This window comes from Petromyzon marinus, chromosome 66, assembly GCF_048934315.1.
Source record: "Petromyzon marinus isolate PM22_M1 ecotype Great Lakes invasive population chromosome 66, UKy_Petmar_22M1.pri1.0, whole genome shotgun sequence".
Taxonomy (NCBI): domain Eukaryota; kingdom Metazoa; phylum Chordata; class Hyperoartia; order Petromyzontiformes; family Petromyzontidae; genus Petromyzon; species Petromyzon marinus.
Genome location: NC_133732.1, coordinates 5292020 through 5311406, shown reverse-complemented (window position 1 = coordinate 5311406; position 19387 = coordinate 5292020). Strand labels below are relative to the sequence as shown.

Sequence of the window (19387 nt, the reverse complement as noted above, 5' to 3'; positions counted from 1 at the left end):
TAAATAGTGTAGTGTATAGTGTAGTAAATAGTGTAGTGTACACTAAACAATACACTGCACATACACTACACTGTTGCAGATTTTGGTGTTAAGATTAAATGATGACGTCATGTTCACGCGGTAAGAGCACATTACGTCATCGCACGAATCCCCTCACAACGGAGGTGCGCATGACGTCATCGCACTGCCGCCGCCAATGCCGGATGTGGACCAGACGTCACCGCAAGCCACCCACTGATCCCGGTGGTGAAGCATGACGTCACCGTTTGGCCGGCCCGCCGCGTACGTGACGTCACGTCCGCGCCACTCGGGCTGGTCGTGATGGAGAGGTGAGATGTAGCTCTCAACACTCACTCACCACTCACTCACCACCCACTCACCACTCACTCACTCACCACTCACTCACTCACCACACTCACTCACCACACTCACTCACCACTCTCTACACTCACTCACCACTCACTCACCACTCACTCACCACACACTCACCACTTACTCACCACACTCACTCACCACTCACTCACTACACTCACCACTCACTCACCACTCACTCACTCACCACACTCACCACACTCACTCACCACTCACTCACTACACTCACTCACTCACCACTCACTCACCACCCACTCACTCACCACTCACTCACCACTCACTCACCACTCACCACTCACTCACCACTAACTACACTCACCACTCACTCACCACTCACTCACCACTCACCACTCACTCACCACCCACTCACCACACTCACTCACCACTCACTCACCACCCACTCACTCACCACTCACTCACCACTCACTCACCCACTCACCACTCACTCACTCACCACACTCACTCACCACTCACTCACCACTCACTACACTCACACACTCACCACTCACTCACCACACTCACTCACCACTCACTCACTCACCACACTCACTCACCACTCACTACACTCATCACTCACTCACCACTCACTCACCACACTCACTCACCCACTCACCACTCACTCACTCACCACACTCACCACTCACTCACCACTCACTCACTCACCACACTCACTCACCACTCACTACACTCACCACTCACTACACTCACCACTCACTACACTCACTCACTCACCACTCACTCACCACTCACCACTCACTCACCACCCACTCACCACACTCACTCACCACTCACTCACCACTCACTCACTCACCACTCACTCACCACTCACTACACTCATCACTCACTCACCACTCACTCACCACTCACTACACTCACCACTCACTACACTCACTCACTCTCTCACCACCCACTACACTCACCACCCACTCACCACTCACTCACCACCCACTACACTCACTCACCACCCACTCACCACTCACTCACCACCCACTCACCACACTCACCACTCACTCACCACTCACCACCCACTCACCACACTCACCACTCACCACACTCACTCACCACACTCACTCACCACTCACTCACCACCCACTCACCACACTCACTCACCACACTCACTCACCACTCACTTACCACTCACTCACCACTCACTCACCACACTCACTCACCACACTCACTCACCACTCACTCACTCACCACACTCACCACACTCACTCACCACTCACTCACTCACCACACTCACCACTCACTCACCACTCACTACACTCATCACTCACTCACCACCCACTCACCACACACTCACCACACTCACTCACCACACTCACTCACCACTCACTCACCACCCACTCACCACCCACTCACCACTCACTCACCACTCACTCACTCACCACCCACTCACCACTCACCACTCACTCACCACTCACTACACTCACCACTCACTCACCACTCACTACACTCACCACTCACTCACCACTCACTCACCACTCACTACACTCACCACACTCACCACTCACTACACTCACTCACCACTACACTCACCACTCACTCACTACACTCACTCACTCACCATTCACTCACCACTCACTACACTCACCACTCACTCACCACTCACTCACCACCGTCACCACTCACTCACTCACCACTCACTCACCACTCACTCACCACTCACGACTCACTCACTACACTCACCACTCACTCACCACCCACTCACCACTCACTCACCACTCACTCACCACTCACTACACTCACCACTCACTACACTCACCACTCACTACACTCACTCACCACTCACTCACCACTCACTACACTCACCACTTACTCACCACACTCACTCACCACTCACTCACCACTCACTACACTCACCACTCACTCACCACTCACTCACCACTCACTACACTCACCACTCACTACACTCACTCACCACTACACTCACCACTCACTCACTACACTCACTCACTCACCACTCACTCACCACTCACTCACCACTCACTACACTCACCACTCACTACACTCACCACTCACTCACCACTCACTACACTCACCACTCACTCACCACTCACTCACTACACTCACCACCCACTCACCACTACACTCACCAGTCACTACACTCACCACTCACTACACTCACCACACTCACTACACGCACCACTCACTACACTCACTCACCACCCACTCACCACTCACTACACTCACTCACCACTCGCTACACTCACCACTCACTCACCACACTCACTCACCACACTCACTCACCACTCACTCACCACTCACTCACTCACTACTCACTCACTCACCACTCACTCACCACTCACTCACCACTCACTACACTCATCACTCACTCACTCACCACTCACTCACCACTCACTCACCACTCACTACACTCACCACTCACTCACTCACTCACCACTCACTCACCACTCACTACACTCAATCACCACTCACTCACTCACCACCCACTCACCACTCACTACACTCACCATACTCACTCACAACACTCACCACTCACTCACCACTCACTACACTCACCACTCACTCACCACCCACTCACCACTCACTCACCACTCACTACACTCACCATACTCACTCACTCACCACTCACTCACCACACTCACTCACCACTCACTCACCACTCACTACACTCACCACTCACTCACCACCCACTCACCGCTCACCACTCACTCACCACCCACTCACCACTCACCACTCACTCACCACTCACCACTCACTCACCACTCACTACACTCACCACTCACTCACTCACTCACCACCCACTCACCACTCACTACACTCACCATACTCACTCACAACACTCACCACTCACTCACCACTCACTACACTCATCACTCACTCACCACCCACTCCCCACTCACTCACCACTCACTACACTCACCACACAGAGACCCACAGACTCACCACACAGAGACCCACAGACTCACCACACAGAGACCCACAGACTCACCACACAGAGACCCACAGACTCACCACACAGAGACCCACAGACTCACCACACAGAGACCCACAGACTCACCACACAGAGACCCACAGACTCACCACACAGAGACCCACAGACTCACCACACAGAGACCCATAGACTCATCACACAGAGACCCATAGACTCACCACACAGAGACCCACAGACTCACCACACAGAGACCCACAGACTCACCACACAGAGACCCACAGACTCACCACACAGAGACCCACAGACTCACCACACAGAGACCCACAGACTCACCACACAGAGACCCACAGACTCACCACACAGAGACCCACAGACTCACCACACAGAGACCCACAGACTCACCACACAGAGACCCACATCTATCCCCATGTCCATCTCTCCCCCCTCTCTCTCCATGACCTCTCCCCTCTGCCCCTCCCGCCCCTTCCGCCACTCCACAGTAAGATGCCGGGAGCCCTCTGTGGCGACGTGGACGATGCTTCTGATTCGGTGCGGGGCCGCTACCGGAACCCACAGAGGTTCACATTCGGCCCGTGGCTCATCAGCACCACACGAAGCCACATCATGCCCTCCGCTGACATGGAGCGGTGGGTGGGGGGAGCTTGGTGGGTGGGGGGGTGGGTAGGGGGAGCTTGGTGGGTGGGGGGGTAGGGGGAGCTTGGTGGGTGGGTAGGGGGAGCTTGGTGGGTGGGGGGGTAGGGGGAGCTTGGTGGGTGGGTAGGGGGAGCTTGGTGGGTGGGGGGGTAGGGGGAGCTTGGTGGGTGGGGGGAGCTTGGTGGGTGGGTGGTGGGGGGAGCTTGGTGGGTGGGGGGGTGGGTAGGGGGAGCTTGGTGGGTGGGGGGGTGGGTAGGGGGAGCTTGGTGGGTGGGGGGGTGGGGGGAGCTTGGTGGGTGGGTGGGTAGGGGGAGCTTGGTGGGTGGGGGGGTGGGTAGGGGGAGCTTGGTGGGTGGGGGGGTGGGGGGAGCTTGGTGGGTGGGGGGGTAGGGGGAGCTTGGTGGGTGGGGGGAGCTTGGTGGGTGGGTGGGTGGGGGGAGCTTGGTGGGTGGGGGGGTGGGTAGGGGGAGCTTGGTGGGTGGGGGGGTGGGTAGGGGGAGCTTGGTGGGTGGGGGGAGCTTGGTGGGTGGGGGGGTGGGGGGAGCTTGGTGGGTGGGTGGGTAGGGGGAGCTTGGTGGGTGGAGGGGTAGGGGGAGCTTGGTGGGTGGAGGGGTAGGGGGAGCTTGGTGGGTGGGTAGGGGGAGCTTGGTGGGTGGGAGGGGGTTGGTGGGTGGGGGGAGCTTGGTGGGTGGGTGGGTGGGTAGGGGGAGCTTGGTGGGTGGGGGGGTGGGGGGAGCTTGGTGGGTGGGTGGGTGGGGGGAGCTTGGTGGGTGGGGGGGTGGGTAGGGGGAGCTTGGTGGGAGGGTGGGTGGGGGGTAGCTTGGTGGGTGGGTGGGTAGGGGGAGCTTGGTGGGTGGGGGGGTAGGGGGAGCTTGGTGGGTGGGTGGGTGGGTAGGGGGAGCTTGGTGGGTGGAGGGGTTGGTGGGTAGGGGGAGCTTGGTGGGTGGGTGGGTGGGTAGGGGGAGCTTGGTGGGTGGGTGGGTGGGGGGAGCTTGGTGGGTGGGGGGGGTGGGTAGGGGGAGCTTGGTGGGTGGGTGGGTGGGGGGAGCTTGGTGGGTGGGTGGGTAGGGGGAGCTTGGTGGGTGGGTGGGTGGGGGGAGCTTGGTGGGTGGGGGGGTGGGTAGGGGGAGCTTGGTGGGTGGAGGGGTTGGTGGGTAGGGGGAGCTTGGTGGGTGGGTGGGTAGGGGGAGCTTGGTGGGTGGAGGGGTGGGTGGGTAGGGGGAGCTTGGTGGGTGGGTGGGTAGGGGGGAGCTTGATGGGTGGGGGGGAGCTTGGTGGGTGGGGGGAGCTTGGGTGGGTGGGTAGGGGGGAGCTTGATGGGTGTGGTGGTGAGTGGGTGTGGTGGCTGTGGTGGGTGGATGAGTGGGTGAGTGGGTGTGGTAGTGGTTGGGTGGGTGGTGAGTGGGTGTGGTGGTGAGTGGGTGAGTGGGTGTGGTGGTGAGTGGGTGTGGTGGTGAGTGGGTGTGGTGGTGAGTGGGTGAGTGGGTGTGGTGGGTGGGTGAGTGGGTGTGGTGGTGAGTGGGTGTGGTGGTGGGTGGGTGTAGTGGTGGGTGGGTGAGTGGGTGTGGTGGTGAGTGGGTGTGGTGGTGGGTGGGTGTAGTGGTGGGTGGGTGGGTGTGGTAGTTTGTGGGGACCGGTAGTGTAGTGGTTAGCGCTACGCTGCGCTATGAACCTGGCGACCCGGGTTCGATTCCCGCTCACGGCCAACACCAGTGACGATTATCTGAACCGGTCCTGGGCCTCCCCTAGGTCGACTCAGCCTCAAATGAGTACCTGGTGCGGTGTGTAAACATTGCCACTAGGGAGACAAAGGCGGTCGGGCGTGGTGCTGGCCACCCACCCCCTCGTGTACCGTTACCGGCCTTCATAGGTGCTTGCTAACAGCACTTGCCCCTACAGTCTGTTAAGGCTACACGGGGGATCTTTGTCTTTTATCTTTGTATGTGCGTGTCTGTGTGTGTCTCTGTGTGTGTGTGTATGTCTGTGCGTGTGTGTGTGTTGTGTGTGTGTCTGTGTACGTGTCTGTGTGTGTGTTTGTGTGTGTATCTATATGTATGAATCTCTATGTACATATGTGCGTGCGTGTGTCTGTGTGTGTCTGTGTGTCTGTGTGTGCGTGTCTGTGTGTGTGTCTGTGTGTCTGTGCGTGTGTATCTGTGTGTGTGTGTGTCTGTGTGTGTGTGTGTCTGTGCGTGTACGTGTCTGTGTGTGTGTTTGTGTGTGTATCTATATGTATGGATCTCTATGTACATATGTGCGTGCGTGTGTCTGTGTGTGTCTGTGTGTCTGTGTGTGCGTGTCTGTGTGTGTGTCTGTGTGTCTGTGCGTGTGTGTCTGTGTGTGTGTGTATGTGTGTGTGTATCTGTGTGTGTGTGTGTCTGCGCGTGTGTGTATCTGTGTGTGTGTGTGTCTGTGTGTGTGTGTGTCTGTGTGTGTGTGTGTCTGTGCGTGTACGTGTCTGTGTGTGTGTTTGTGTGTGTTTCTATATGTATGAATCTCTATGTACGTATGTGCGTGCGTGTGTCTGTGTGTGTCTGTGTGTCTGTGCGTGTGTGTATCTGTGTGTGTGTGTGTCTGTGCGCGTGTCTGTGCGTGTGTGTGTCTGTGCGTGTACGTGTCTGTGTGTGTGTCTGTGCGTGTGTGTTTGTGTGTGTATCTATATGTATGAATCTCTATGTACATATGTGCGTGCGTGTGTCTGTGTGTGTCTGTGTGTGTCTGTATCTGTGTGTGTGTCTGTGCGTGTGTGTGTCTGTGCGCGTGTGTGTGTGTCTGTGTGTGTCTGTGTGTCTGTGTGTGTGTCTGTGTGTGTGTGTCTCTGTGTGTGTGTGTCTGTGTGTGTAACTGTGTGTGTGTCTGTGTGTCTGTGTGTCTGTGTGTGTGTCTGTGTGTGTGTGTCTCTGCGCGTGACAGTCTAGCGGAGGAGCTGGGCCTGCCGGCGCTGCCCGAGATGACGTTTGGAGACAACGTCCTCTCGCTCGTCCATGCCGGGGGCTTCGGGGTGGAGTTCACGGCACGCGGAGCCCTCAGGCACGTGCTCACCTCACGGCAACACGTGCAGGTGGCGTGTGCCGAGGCCTGGCGGAGCAGCCGGTATGGGGGAGGGGGAGGGGGAGGACGCTGTACTCACACAGAGACCCATAGACTCACATAGAGACACACAGACTCACATAGAGACCCACAGACTCAAACAAAGACCCGTAGACTCATCACACAGAGACCCACAGACTCACATAGAGACCCGTAGACTCACATAGAGACCCATAGACTCATCACACACAGACACATTGACTCACATAGAGACCCGCAGACTCACATAGAGACACACAGACTCACATAGAGACACACAGACTCACACAGAGACACACAGACTCACATAGAGACACACAGACTCATCACACACAGACACACAGACTCACATAGAGACACACAGACTCACATAGAGACACACAGACTCACACAGAGACACACAGACTCACACAGAGACACACAGACTCACATAGAGACCCGTAGACTCATCACACAGAGACACACAGACTCATCACACAGAGACACACAGACTCACCACACATAGACTCACATAGAGACACACAGACTCACATAGAGACCCATAGACTCACACAGAGACACACAGACTCACATGGAGACACACAGACTCACATAGAGACACACAGACTCACATAGAGACCCACAGACTCATCACACAGACACCCACAGACTCACATAGAGACACACAGACTCACATAGAGACACACAGACTCACACAGAGACACACAGACTCACACAGAGACACACAGACTCACATAGAGACCCGTAGACTCATCACACAGAGACACACAGACTCATCACACAGAGACACACAGACTCACCACACATAGACTCACATAGAGACACACAGACTCACATAGAGACCCATAGACTCACACAGAGACACACAGACTCACATGGAGACACACAGACTCACATAGAGACACACAGACTCACATAGAGACACACAGACTCATCACACAGAGACACACAGACTCATCACACAGAGACCCATAGACTCACATAGAGACACACAGACTCATCACACAGAGACACACAGACTCACATAGAGACACACAGACTCACATAGAGACACACAGACTCACATAGAGACACCCACAGACTCACCACACAGAGACACATAGACTCACATAGAGACACACAGACTCACATAGAGACCCACAGACTCATCACACAGAGACACACAGACTCACATAGAGACACACAGACTCACATAGAGACCCACAGACTCATCACACAGAGACACATAGACTCACATAGAGACACACAGACTCACATAGAGACCCACAGACTCACATAGAGACACACAGACTCACACAGAGACACACAGACTCATCACATAGAGACACACAGACTCACATAGAGACACACAGACTCACATAGAGACACACAGACTCACACAGAGACACACAGACTCATCACACAGAGACACACAGACTCATCACACAGAGACCCATAGACTCACACAGAGACACACAGACTCACATAGAGACACACAGACTCACCACACAGAGACACACAGACTCACACAGAGACACACAGACTCACATGGAGACACACAGACTCATCACACAGAGACACACAGACTCACATGGAGACACACAGACTCACATAGAGACACACAGACTCACATAGAGACACACAGACTCATCACACAGAGACACACAGACTCATCACACAGAGACCCATAGACTCACCACACAGAGACATCCACTGACTCACCACACAGACACCCATAGACTCACACAGAGACCCACAGACTCACATAGAGACACACAGACTCACATAGAGACCCACAGACTCATCACACAGACACCCACAGACTCACATAGAGACACACAGACTCACATAGAGACACACAGACTCACACAGAGACACACAGACTCACACAGAGACACACAGACTCACATAGAGACCCGTAGACTCATCACACAGAGACACACAGACTCATCACACAGAGACACACAGACTCACCACACATAGACTCACATAGAGACACACAGACTCACATAGAGACCCATAGACTCACACAGAGACACACAGACTCACATGGAGACACACAGACTCACATAGAGACACACAGACTCACATAGAGACACACAGACTCATCACACAGAGACACACAGACTCATCACACAGAGACCCATAGACTCACATAGAGACACACAGACTCATCACACAGAGACACACAGACTCACATAGAGACACACAGACTCACATAGAGACACACAGACTCACATAGAGACACCCACAGACTCACCACACAGAGACACATAGACTCACATAGAGACACACAGACTCACATAGAGACCCACAGACTCATCACACAGAGACACACAGACTCACATAGAGACACACAGACTCACATAGAGACCCACAGACTCATCACACAGAGACACATAGACTCACATAGAGACACACAGACTCACATAGAGACCCACAGACTCATCACACAGAGACACATAGACTCACATAGAGACACACAGACTCACATAGAGACCCACAGACTCACATAGAGACACACAGACTCACACAGAGACACACAGACTCATCACATAGAGACACACAGACTCACATAGAGACACACAGACTCACATAGAGACACACAGACTCACACAGAGACACACAGACTCATCACACAGAGACACACAGACTCATCACACAGAGACCCATAGACTCACACAGAGACACACAGACTCACATAGAGACACACAGACTCACCACACAGAGACACACAGACTCACACAGAGACACACAGACTCACATGGAGACACACAGACTCATCACACAGAGACACACAGACTCACATGGAGACACACAGACTCACATAGAGACACACAGACTCACATAGAGACACACAGACTCATCACACAGAGACACACAGACTCATCACACAGAGACCCATAGACTCACCACACAGAGACATCCACTGACTCACCACACAGACACCCATAGACTCACACAGAGACCCACAGACTCACATAGAGACACACAGACTCACATAGAGACCCACAGACTCACATAGAGACACACAGACTCACACAGAGACCCATAGACTCACCACACAGAGACCCACACACTCACCACACAGAGACATCCACTGACTCACCACACAGACACCCATAGACTCATACAGAGACCCACAGACTCACCACACAAAGACCCACAGACTCACCACACAGAGACCCACAGACTCACCACACAGACACCCACAGACTCACACAGAGACACACAGACTCACACAGAGACACACAGACTCACATAGAGACACACAGACTCACACAGAGACACACAGACTCACATAGAGACACACAGACTCACACAGAGACACACAGACTCACATAGAGACACACAGACTCACATAGAGACACACAGACACACACAGAGACACACAGACTCACACAGAGACACACAGACTCACACAGAGACACACAGACTCATCACACAGAGACACCCACAGACTCACACAGAGACACACAGACTCACATAGAGACACACAGACTCACATAGAGACACACAGACTCACATAGAGACACACAGACTCACCACACAGAGACACACAGACTCACATAGAGACACACAGACTCACACAGAGACACACAGACTCACATGGAGACCCACAGACTCATCACACAGAGACCCACAGACTCATCACACAGAGACCCATAGACTCACCACACAGAGACATCCACTGACTCACCACACAGACACCCATAGACTCACACAGAGACCCACAGACTCACATAGAGACACACAGACTCACATAGAGACCCACAGACTCACATAGAGACACACAGACTCACACAGAGACCCATAGACTCACCACACAGAGACCCACACACTCACCACACAGAGACATCCACTGACTCACCACACAGACACCCATAGACTCATACAGAGACCCACAGACTCACCACACAAAGACCCACAGACTCACCACACAGAGACCCACAGACTCACCACACAGACACCCACAGACTCACACAGAGACACACAGACTCACACAGAGACACACAGACTCACATAGAGACACACAGACTCACACAGAGACACACAGACTCACATAGAGACACACAGACTCACACAGAGACACACAGACTCACATAGAGACACACAGACTCACATAGAGACACACAGACACACACAGAGACACACAGACTCACACAGAGACACACAGACTCACCACACAGAGACACACAGACTCACACAGAGACACACAGACTCACATAGAGACACACAGACTCACATAGAGACACACAGACTCACACAGAGACCCGTAGACTCATCACACAGAGACCCACAGACTCACATAGAGACCCGTAGACTCACATAGAGACACACAGACTCACACAGAGACACACAAACTCACATAGAGACACACAGACTCACATAGAGACACACAGACTCACATAGAGACCCACAGACTCACATAGAGACACACAGACTCACTCACACAGAGACACACAGACTCATCACACAGAGACACACAGACTCACATAGAGACACACAGACTCACATAGAGACACACAGAGACACACAGACTCATCACACAGAGACCCACAGACTCACCACACAGAGACCCACAGACTCACCACACAGAGACCCACAGACTCACCACACAGAGACCCACAGACTCACATAGAGACACACAGACTCACTCACACAGAGACACACAGACTCACATAGAGACACACAGACTCACTCACACAGAGACACACAGACTCACACAGAGACACACAGACTCACTCAGAGACCCACAGACTCACATAGAGACACACAGACTCACATAGAGACACACAGACTCACATAGAGACACACAGACTCACACAGAGACACACAGACTCACCACACAGAGACACACAGACTCACACAGAGACACACAGACTCACATAGAGACACACAGACTCACCACACAGAGACCCGTAGACTCACCACACAGAGACCCACAGACTCACCACACAGAGACCCACAGACTCACACAGAGACTCACAGACTCACCACACAGAGACCCACAGACTCACCACACAGAGACCCATAGACTCACCACACAGAGACCCACAGACTCACCACACAGAGACCCATAGACTCATCACACAGAGACACACAGACTCACCACACAGAGACCCACAGACTCACCACACAGAGACACACAGACTCACGCAGAGACCGACAGACTCACACAGAGACCCACAGACTCACATAGAGACACACAGACTCACATAGAGACCCGTAGACTCACATAGAGAGCCGTAGACTCACATAGAGACACACAGACTCACATAGAGACACACAGACTCACATAGAGACACACAGACTCACACAGAGACACACAGACTCACATAGAGACACACAGACTCACATAGAGACACACAGACTCACATAGAGACACACAGACTCACCACACAGAGACCCACAGACTCACCACACAGAGACCCACAGACTCACCACACAGAGACCCACAGACTCACACAGAGACACACAGACTCACCACACAGAGACCCATAGACTCATCACACAGAGACACACAGACTCACGCAGAGACCGACAGACTCACACAGAGACCCACAGACTCACACAGAGACCCGTAGACTCACATAGAGACCCGTAGACTCACATAGAGACCCATAGACTCATCACACACAGACACATAGACTCACATAGAGACCCGCAGACTCATCACACAGAGACCTATAGACTCATACAGAGACCCGTAGACTCACATAGAGACCCATAGACTCACATAGAGACACACAGACTCACACAGAGACACACAGACTCACATAGAGACACACAGACTCACATAGAGACACACAGACACACACAGAGACACACAGACTCACACAGAGACACACAGACTCACCACACAGAGACACACAGACTCACACAGAGACACACAGACTCACATAGAGACACACAGACTCACACAGAGACCCGTAGACTCATCACACAAAGACCCACAGACTCACATAGAGACCCGTAGACTCACATAGAGACACAGACTCATCACACAGAGACCTATAGACTCATACAGAGACCCGTAGACTCACATAGAGACCCATAGACTCACACAGAGACACACAGACTCACACAGAGACACACAGACTCACATAGAGACACACAGACTCACACAGAGACACACAGACTCACATAGAGACACACAGACTCACATAGAGACCCATAGACTCACACAGAGACCCGTAGACTCACACAGAGACACACAGACTCACATAGAGACCCGTAGACTCACATAGAGACACACAGACTCACATAGAGACACACAGACTCACATAGAGACACACAGACTCACATAGAGACACACAGACTCACATAGAGACACACAGACTCACATAGAGACACACAGACTCACTCACACAGAGACACACAGACTCACATAGAGACACACAGACTCACATAGAGACACACAGACTCACTCACACAGAGACACACAGACTCACATAGAGACACACAGACTCACATAGAGACACACAGACTCACATAGAGACACACAGACTCACACAGAGACACACAGACTCACACAGAGACACACAGACTCACATAGAGACCCGTAGACTCATCACACAGAGACCCACAGACTCACATAGAGACACACAGACTCACATAGAGACACACAGACTCACATAGAGACACACAGACTCACACAGAGACACACAGACTCACCACACAGAGACACACAGACTCACACAGAGACACACAGACTCACATAGAGACCCGTAGACTCACATAGAGACACACAGACTCATCACACAGAGACACACAGACTCATCACACAGAGACCCACAGACTCACCACACAGACACCCACAGACTCACCACACAGAGACCCACACACTCACCACACAGAGACCCACAGACTCACCACACAGAGACCCACAGACTCACCACACAGAGACCCACAAACTCACCACACAGAGACACCCACAGACTCACCACACAGAGACCCACAGACTCACATAGACACCCACAGACTCATCACACAGAGACACACAGACTCACATAGAGACACACAGACTCACACAGAGACACACAGACTCACATAGAGACACACAGACTCACATAGAGACACACAGACTCACCACACAGAGACCCACAGACTCACCACACAGAGACCCACAGACTCATCACACAGAGACCCACAGACTCACCACACAGAGAAGCATAGACTCACACAGAGACACACAGACTCACCACACAGAGACCCACAAACTCACCACACAGAGACCCACAGACTCACCACACAGAGACCCACAGACTCACCACACAGAGACCCATAGACTCATCACACAGAGACCCACAGACTCATCACACAGAGACCCACAGACTCACCACACAGAGACCCACAGACTCACCACACAAAGACCCACAGACTCACCACACAGAGACCCACAAACTCACCACACAGAGACCCACAGACTCATCACACAAAGACCCACAGACTCACCACACAGAGACCCACAGACTCACCACACAGAGACCCACAGACTCACCACACAGAGACCCACAGACTCATCACACAAAGACCCACAGACTCACCACACAATGACCCACAGACTCACCACACAGAGACCCACAGACTCACCACACAGAGACCCATAGACTCACACAGAGACACACAGACTCACATAGAGACCCGTAGACTCACACAGAGACCCACAGACTCACCACACAGACACACACAGACTCACCACACAGAGACCCACAGACTCACCACACAGAGACCCACAGACTCACCACACAGAGACCCACAGACTCACCACACAGAGACCCACAGACTCACCACACAGAGACACCCACAGACTCACCACACAGAGACCCACAGACTCACCACACAGAGACCCACAGACTCACCACACAGAGACCCACAGACTCACCACACAGAGACCCACAGACTCACCATGCAGAGACACTCACAGACTCACCACACAGAGACCCACAGACTCACCACACAGACACCCACAGACTTACCACACAGAGACCCACAGACTCACCACACAGAGACCCACAGACTCATCACACAGAGACCCACAGACTCACCACACATAGACACACAGACTCACCACACAGTAACCCACAGACTCACCACACAGAGACCCACAGACTCACCACACAGAGACCCACAGACTCACCACACAGAGACCCATAGACTCACCACACAGAGACACACAGACTCACATAGAGACACACATACTCACATAGAGACACACAGACTCACCACACAGAGACCCACAGACTCACCACACAGAGACCCACAGACTCATCACACAGAGACCCATAGAATCATCACACAGAGACCCGTAGACTCACCACGCAGAGACCCACAGAATCACCACACAGAGACACATAGACTCACCACACAGAGACACACAGACTCACATAGAGACCCACAGACTCATCACACAGAGACCCACAGACTTATCACACAGAGACCCACAGACTCACCACACAGAGACCCACAGACTCACCACACAGAGACCCACAGACTCACCACACAGAGACCCACAGACTCATCACACACAGACCCACAGACTCACCACACAATGACCCACAGACTCACCACACAGAGACCCACAGACTCACCACACAGAGACCCATAGACTCACACAGAGACACACAGACTCACATAGAGACCCGTAGACTCACACAGAGACCCACAGACTCACCACACAGACACACACAGACTCACCACACAGAGACCCACAGACTCATCACACAGAGACCCACAGACTCACCACACAGAGACCCACAGACTCACCACACAGAGACCCACAGACTCTCCACACAGAGACCCACAGACTCATCACACAGAGACCCACAGACTCACCACACATAGACACACAGACTCACCACACAGTAACCCACAGACTCACCACACAGAGCCCCACAGACTCACCACACAGAGACCCACAGACTCACCACACAGAGACCCATAGACTCACCACACAGAGACACACAGACTCACATAGAGACACACATACTCACATAGAGACACACAGACTCACCACACAGAGACCCACAGACTCACCACACAGAGACCCACAGACTCATCACATAGAGACACACAGACTCACCACACAGAGACCCACAGACTCACCACACAGAGACCCACAGACTCATCACACACAGACCCACAGACTCACCACACAATGACCCACAGACTCACCACACAGAGACCCACAGACTCACCACACAGAGACCCATAGACTCACACAGAGACACACAGACTCACATAGAGACCCGTAGACTCACACAGAGACCCACAGACTCACCACACAGACACACACAGACTCACCACACAGAGACCCACAGACTCATCACACAGAGACCCACAGACTCACCACACAGAGACCCACAGACTCACCACACAGAGACCCACAGACTCACCACACAGAGACCCACAGACTCACCACACAGAGACCCACAGACTCATCACACACAGACCCACAGACTCACCACACAATGACCCACAGACTCACCACACAGAGACCCACAGACTCACCACACACAGACCCACAGACTCATCACACACAGACCCACAGACTCACCACACAGAGACCCACAGACTCACCACACAGAGACCCATAGACTCACACAGAGACACACAGACTCACATAGAGACCCGTAGACTCACACAGAGACCCACAGACTCACCACACAGACACACACAGACTCACCACACAGAGACCCACAGACTCATCACACAGAGACCCACAGACTCACCACACAGAGACCCACAGACTCACCACACAGAGACCCACAGACTCATCACACAGAGACCCACAGACTCACCACACAGAGACCCGTAGGATCACCACACAGAGACCCACAAACTCACCACACAGAGACCCACAGACTCACCACACAGAGACCCACAGACTCACCACACAGAGACCCACAGACTCACCACACAGAGACCCATATACTCACCACACAGTAACCCACAGACTCACCACACAGAGACCCACAGACTCACCACACAGTGACCCACAGACTCACCACACAGAGACACCCACAGACTCACCACACAGAGACCCACAGACTCACCACACAGAGACCCACAGACTCACCACACAGTGACCCACAGACTCATCACACAGAGACCCACAGACTCACCACACAGAGACCCACAGACTCACCACACATTGATCCACAGACTCACCACACAGAGACCCACAGACTCACCACACAGAGACCCACAGACTCGCCACACAGAGACCCACAGACTCACCACACAGACACCCACAGACTCACCACACAGAGACCCACAGACTCACCACACAGAGACCCACAGACTCACCACACAGAGACCCACAGAATCATCACAGAGACCCACAGACTCACCACACAGACACCCACAGACTCACCACACAGAGACCCACAGACTCACTTATAGAGACCCACAGACTCACCACACAGAGACCCACAGACTCACCACACAGTGACCCACAGACTCATCACACAGAGACCACAGACTCACCACACAGAGACCCACAGACTCACCACACAGTGACCCACAGACTCACCACACAGAGACCCACAGACTCACCACACAGAGACCCACAGACTCGCCACACAGAGACCCACAGACTCACCACACAGACACCCACAGACTCACCACACAGAGACCCACAGACTCACCACACAGAGACCCACAGACTCACCACACAGAGACCCACAGACTCATCACAGAGACCCACAGACTCACCACACAGACACCCACAGACTCACCACACAGAGACCCACAGACTCACTTATAGAGACCCACAGACTCACCACACAGAGACCCACAGACTCACCACACAGTGACCCACAGACTCATCACACAGAGACCCACAGACTCACCACACAGAGACCCACAGACTCACCACACAGAGACCCGTAGACTCACCACACAGACACCCACAGACTCACCACACAGAGACCCACAGACTCACCACACAGAGACCCACAGACTCACCACACAGAGACCCACAGACTCACCACACAGAGACCCATAGACTCACACAGAGACACACAGACTCACATAGAGACCCGTAGACTCACACAGAGACCCATAGACTCACCACACAGACACACACAGACTCACCACACAGAGACCCACAGACTCATCACACAGAGACCCACAGACTCACCACACAGAGACCCACAGACTCACCACACAGAGACCCACAGACTCACCACACAGAGACCCACAGACTCACCACACAGAGACCCACAGACTCATCACACACAGACCCACAGACTCACCACACAATGACCCACAGACTCACCACACAGAGACCCACAGACTCACCACACAGAGACCCATAGACTCACACAGAGACACACAGACTCACATAGAGACCCGTAGACTCACACAGAGACCCACAGACTCACCACACAGACACACACAGACTCACCACACAGAGACCCACAGACTTATCACACAGAGACCCACAGACTCACCACACAGAGACCCACAGACTCACCACACAGAGACCCACAGACTCACCACACAGAGACCCATAGACTCACCACACAGTAACCCACAGACTCACCACACAGAGACCCATATACTCACCACACAGAGACCCACAGACTCACCACACAGAGACCCATATACTCACCACACAGTAACCCACAGACTCACCACACAGAGACCCACAGACTCACCACACAGTGACCCACAGACTCACCACACAGAGACACCCACAGACTCACCACACAGAGACCCACAGACTCACCACACAGAGACCCACTGACTCACCACAGAGAGGCCCACAGACTCACCACACAGAGACCCACAGACTCACCACACAGAGACCCACAGACTCACCACACAGAGACCCACACTCACCACACAGAGACACATAGACTCACCACACAGAGACCCACAGACTCACCACACAGAGACCCACAGACTCAACACACAGAGACCCACAGACTCACCACACACACACCCACAGACTCACCACACAGAGACCCACAGACTCACCACACAGAGACCCACAGACTCACCACACAGAGACCCACAGACTCAACACACAGAGACCCACAGACTCACCACACAGAGACCCACAGACTCACCACACAGAGACACTCACAGACTCACCACACAGAGACCCACAGACTCACCACACAGACACCCACAGACTCACCACACAGAGAGCCACAGACTCACCACACAGAGACACATAGACTCACCACACAGAGACCCACAGACTCACCACACAGAGACCCACAGACTCACCACACAGACACCCACAGACTCACCACACAGAGACCCACAGACTCATCACAGACACCCACAGACTCACCACACAGAGACCCACAGACTCACCACACAGAGACCCACAGACTCACCACACAGAGACCCACAGACTCACCACACAGAGACCCACAGACTCACCACAGAGACCCA

The 19387-nt window shown here is 53.5% G+C and overlaps 1 protein-coding gene across 3 annotated transcripts in view; it reads left to right on the top strand.

The window, feature by feature from the left end:
- Positions 1-213: 213 nt before the first annotated feature.
- Positions 214-19387, top strand: part of LOC116957906 (TIP41-like protein) — a 65049-nt gene continuing 45875 nt past the window's right edge. Inside the window, exons 1-3 of one of the 3 annotated variants that reach the window (XM_076054458.1) lie at positions 214-329; positions 3772-3918; positions 6839-6955. In XM_076054458.1, coding sequence (XP_075910573.1) covers positions 322-329; positions 3772-3918; positions 6839-6955 — 272 coding nt within the window. In that variant the 5' untranslated portion in view covers positions 214-321. Of the gene's footprint in view, positions 330-3771; positions 3919-6838; positions 7019-19387 lie in introns of all 3 variants that reach the window. The other 2 variants (XM_076054457.1, XM_076054459.1) reach the window with 2 other exon arrangements.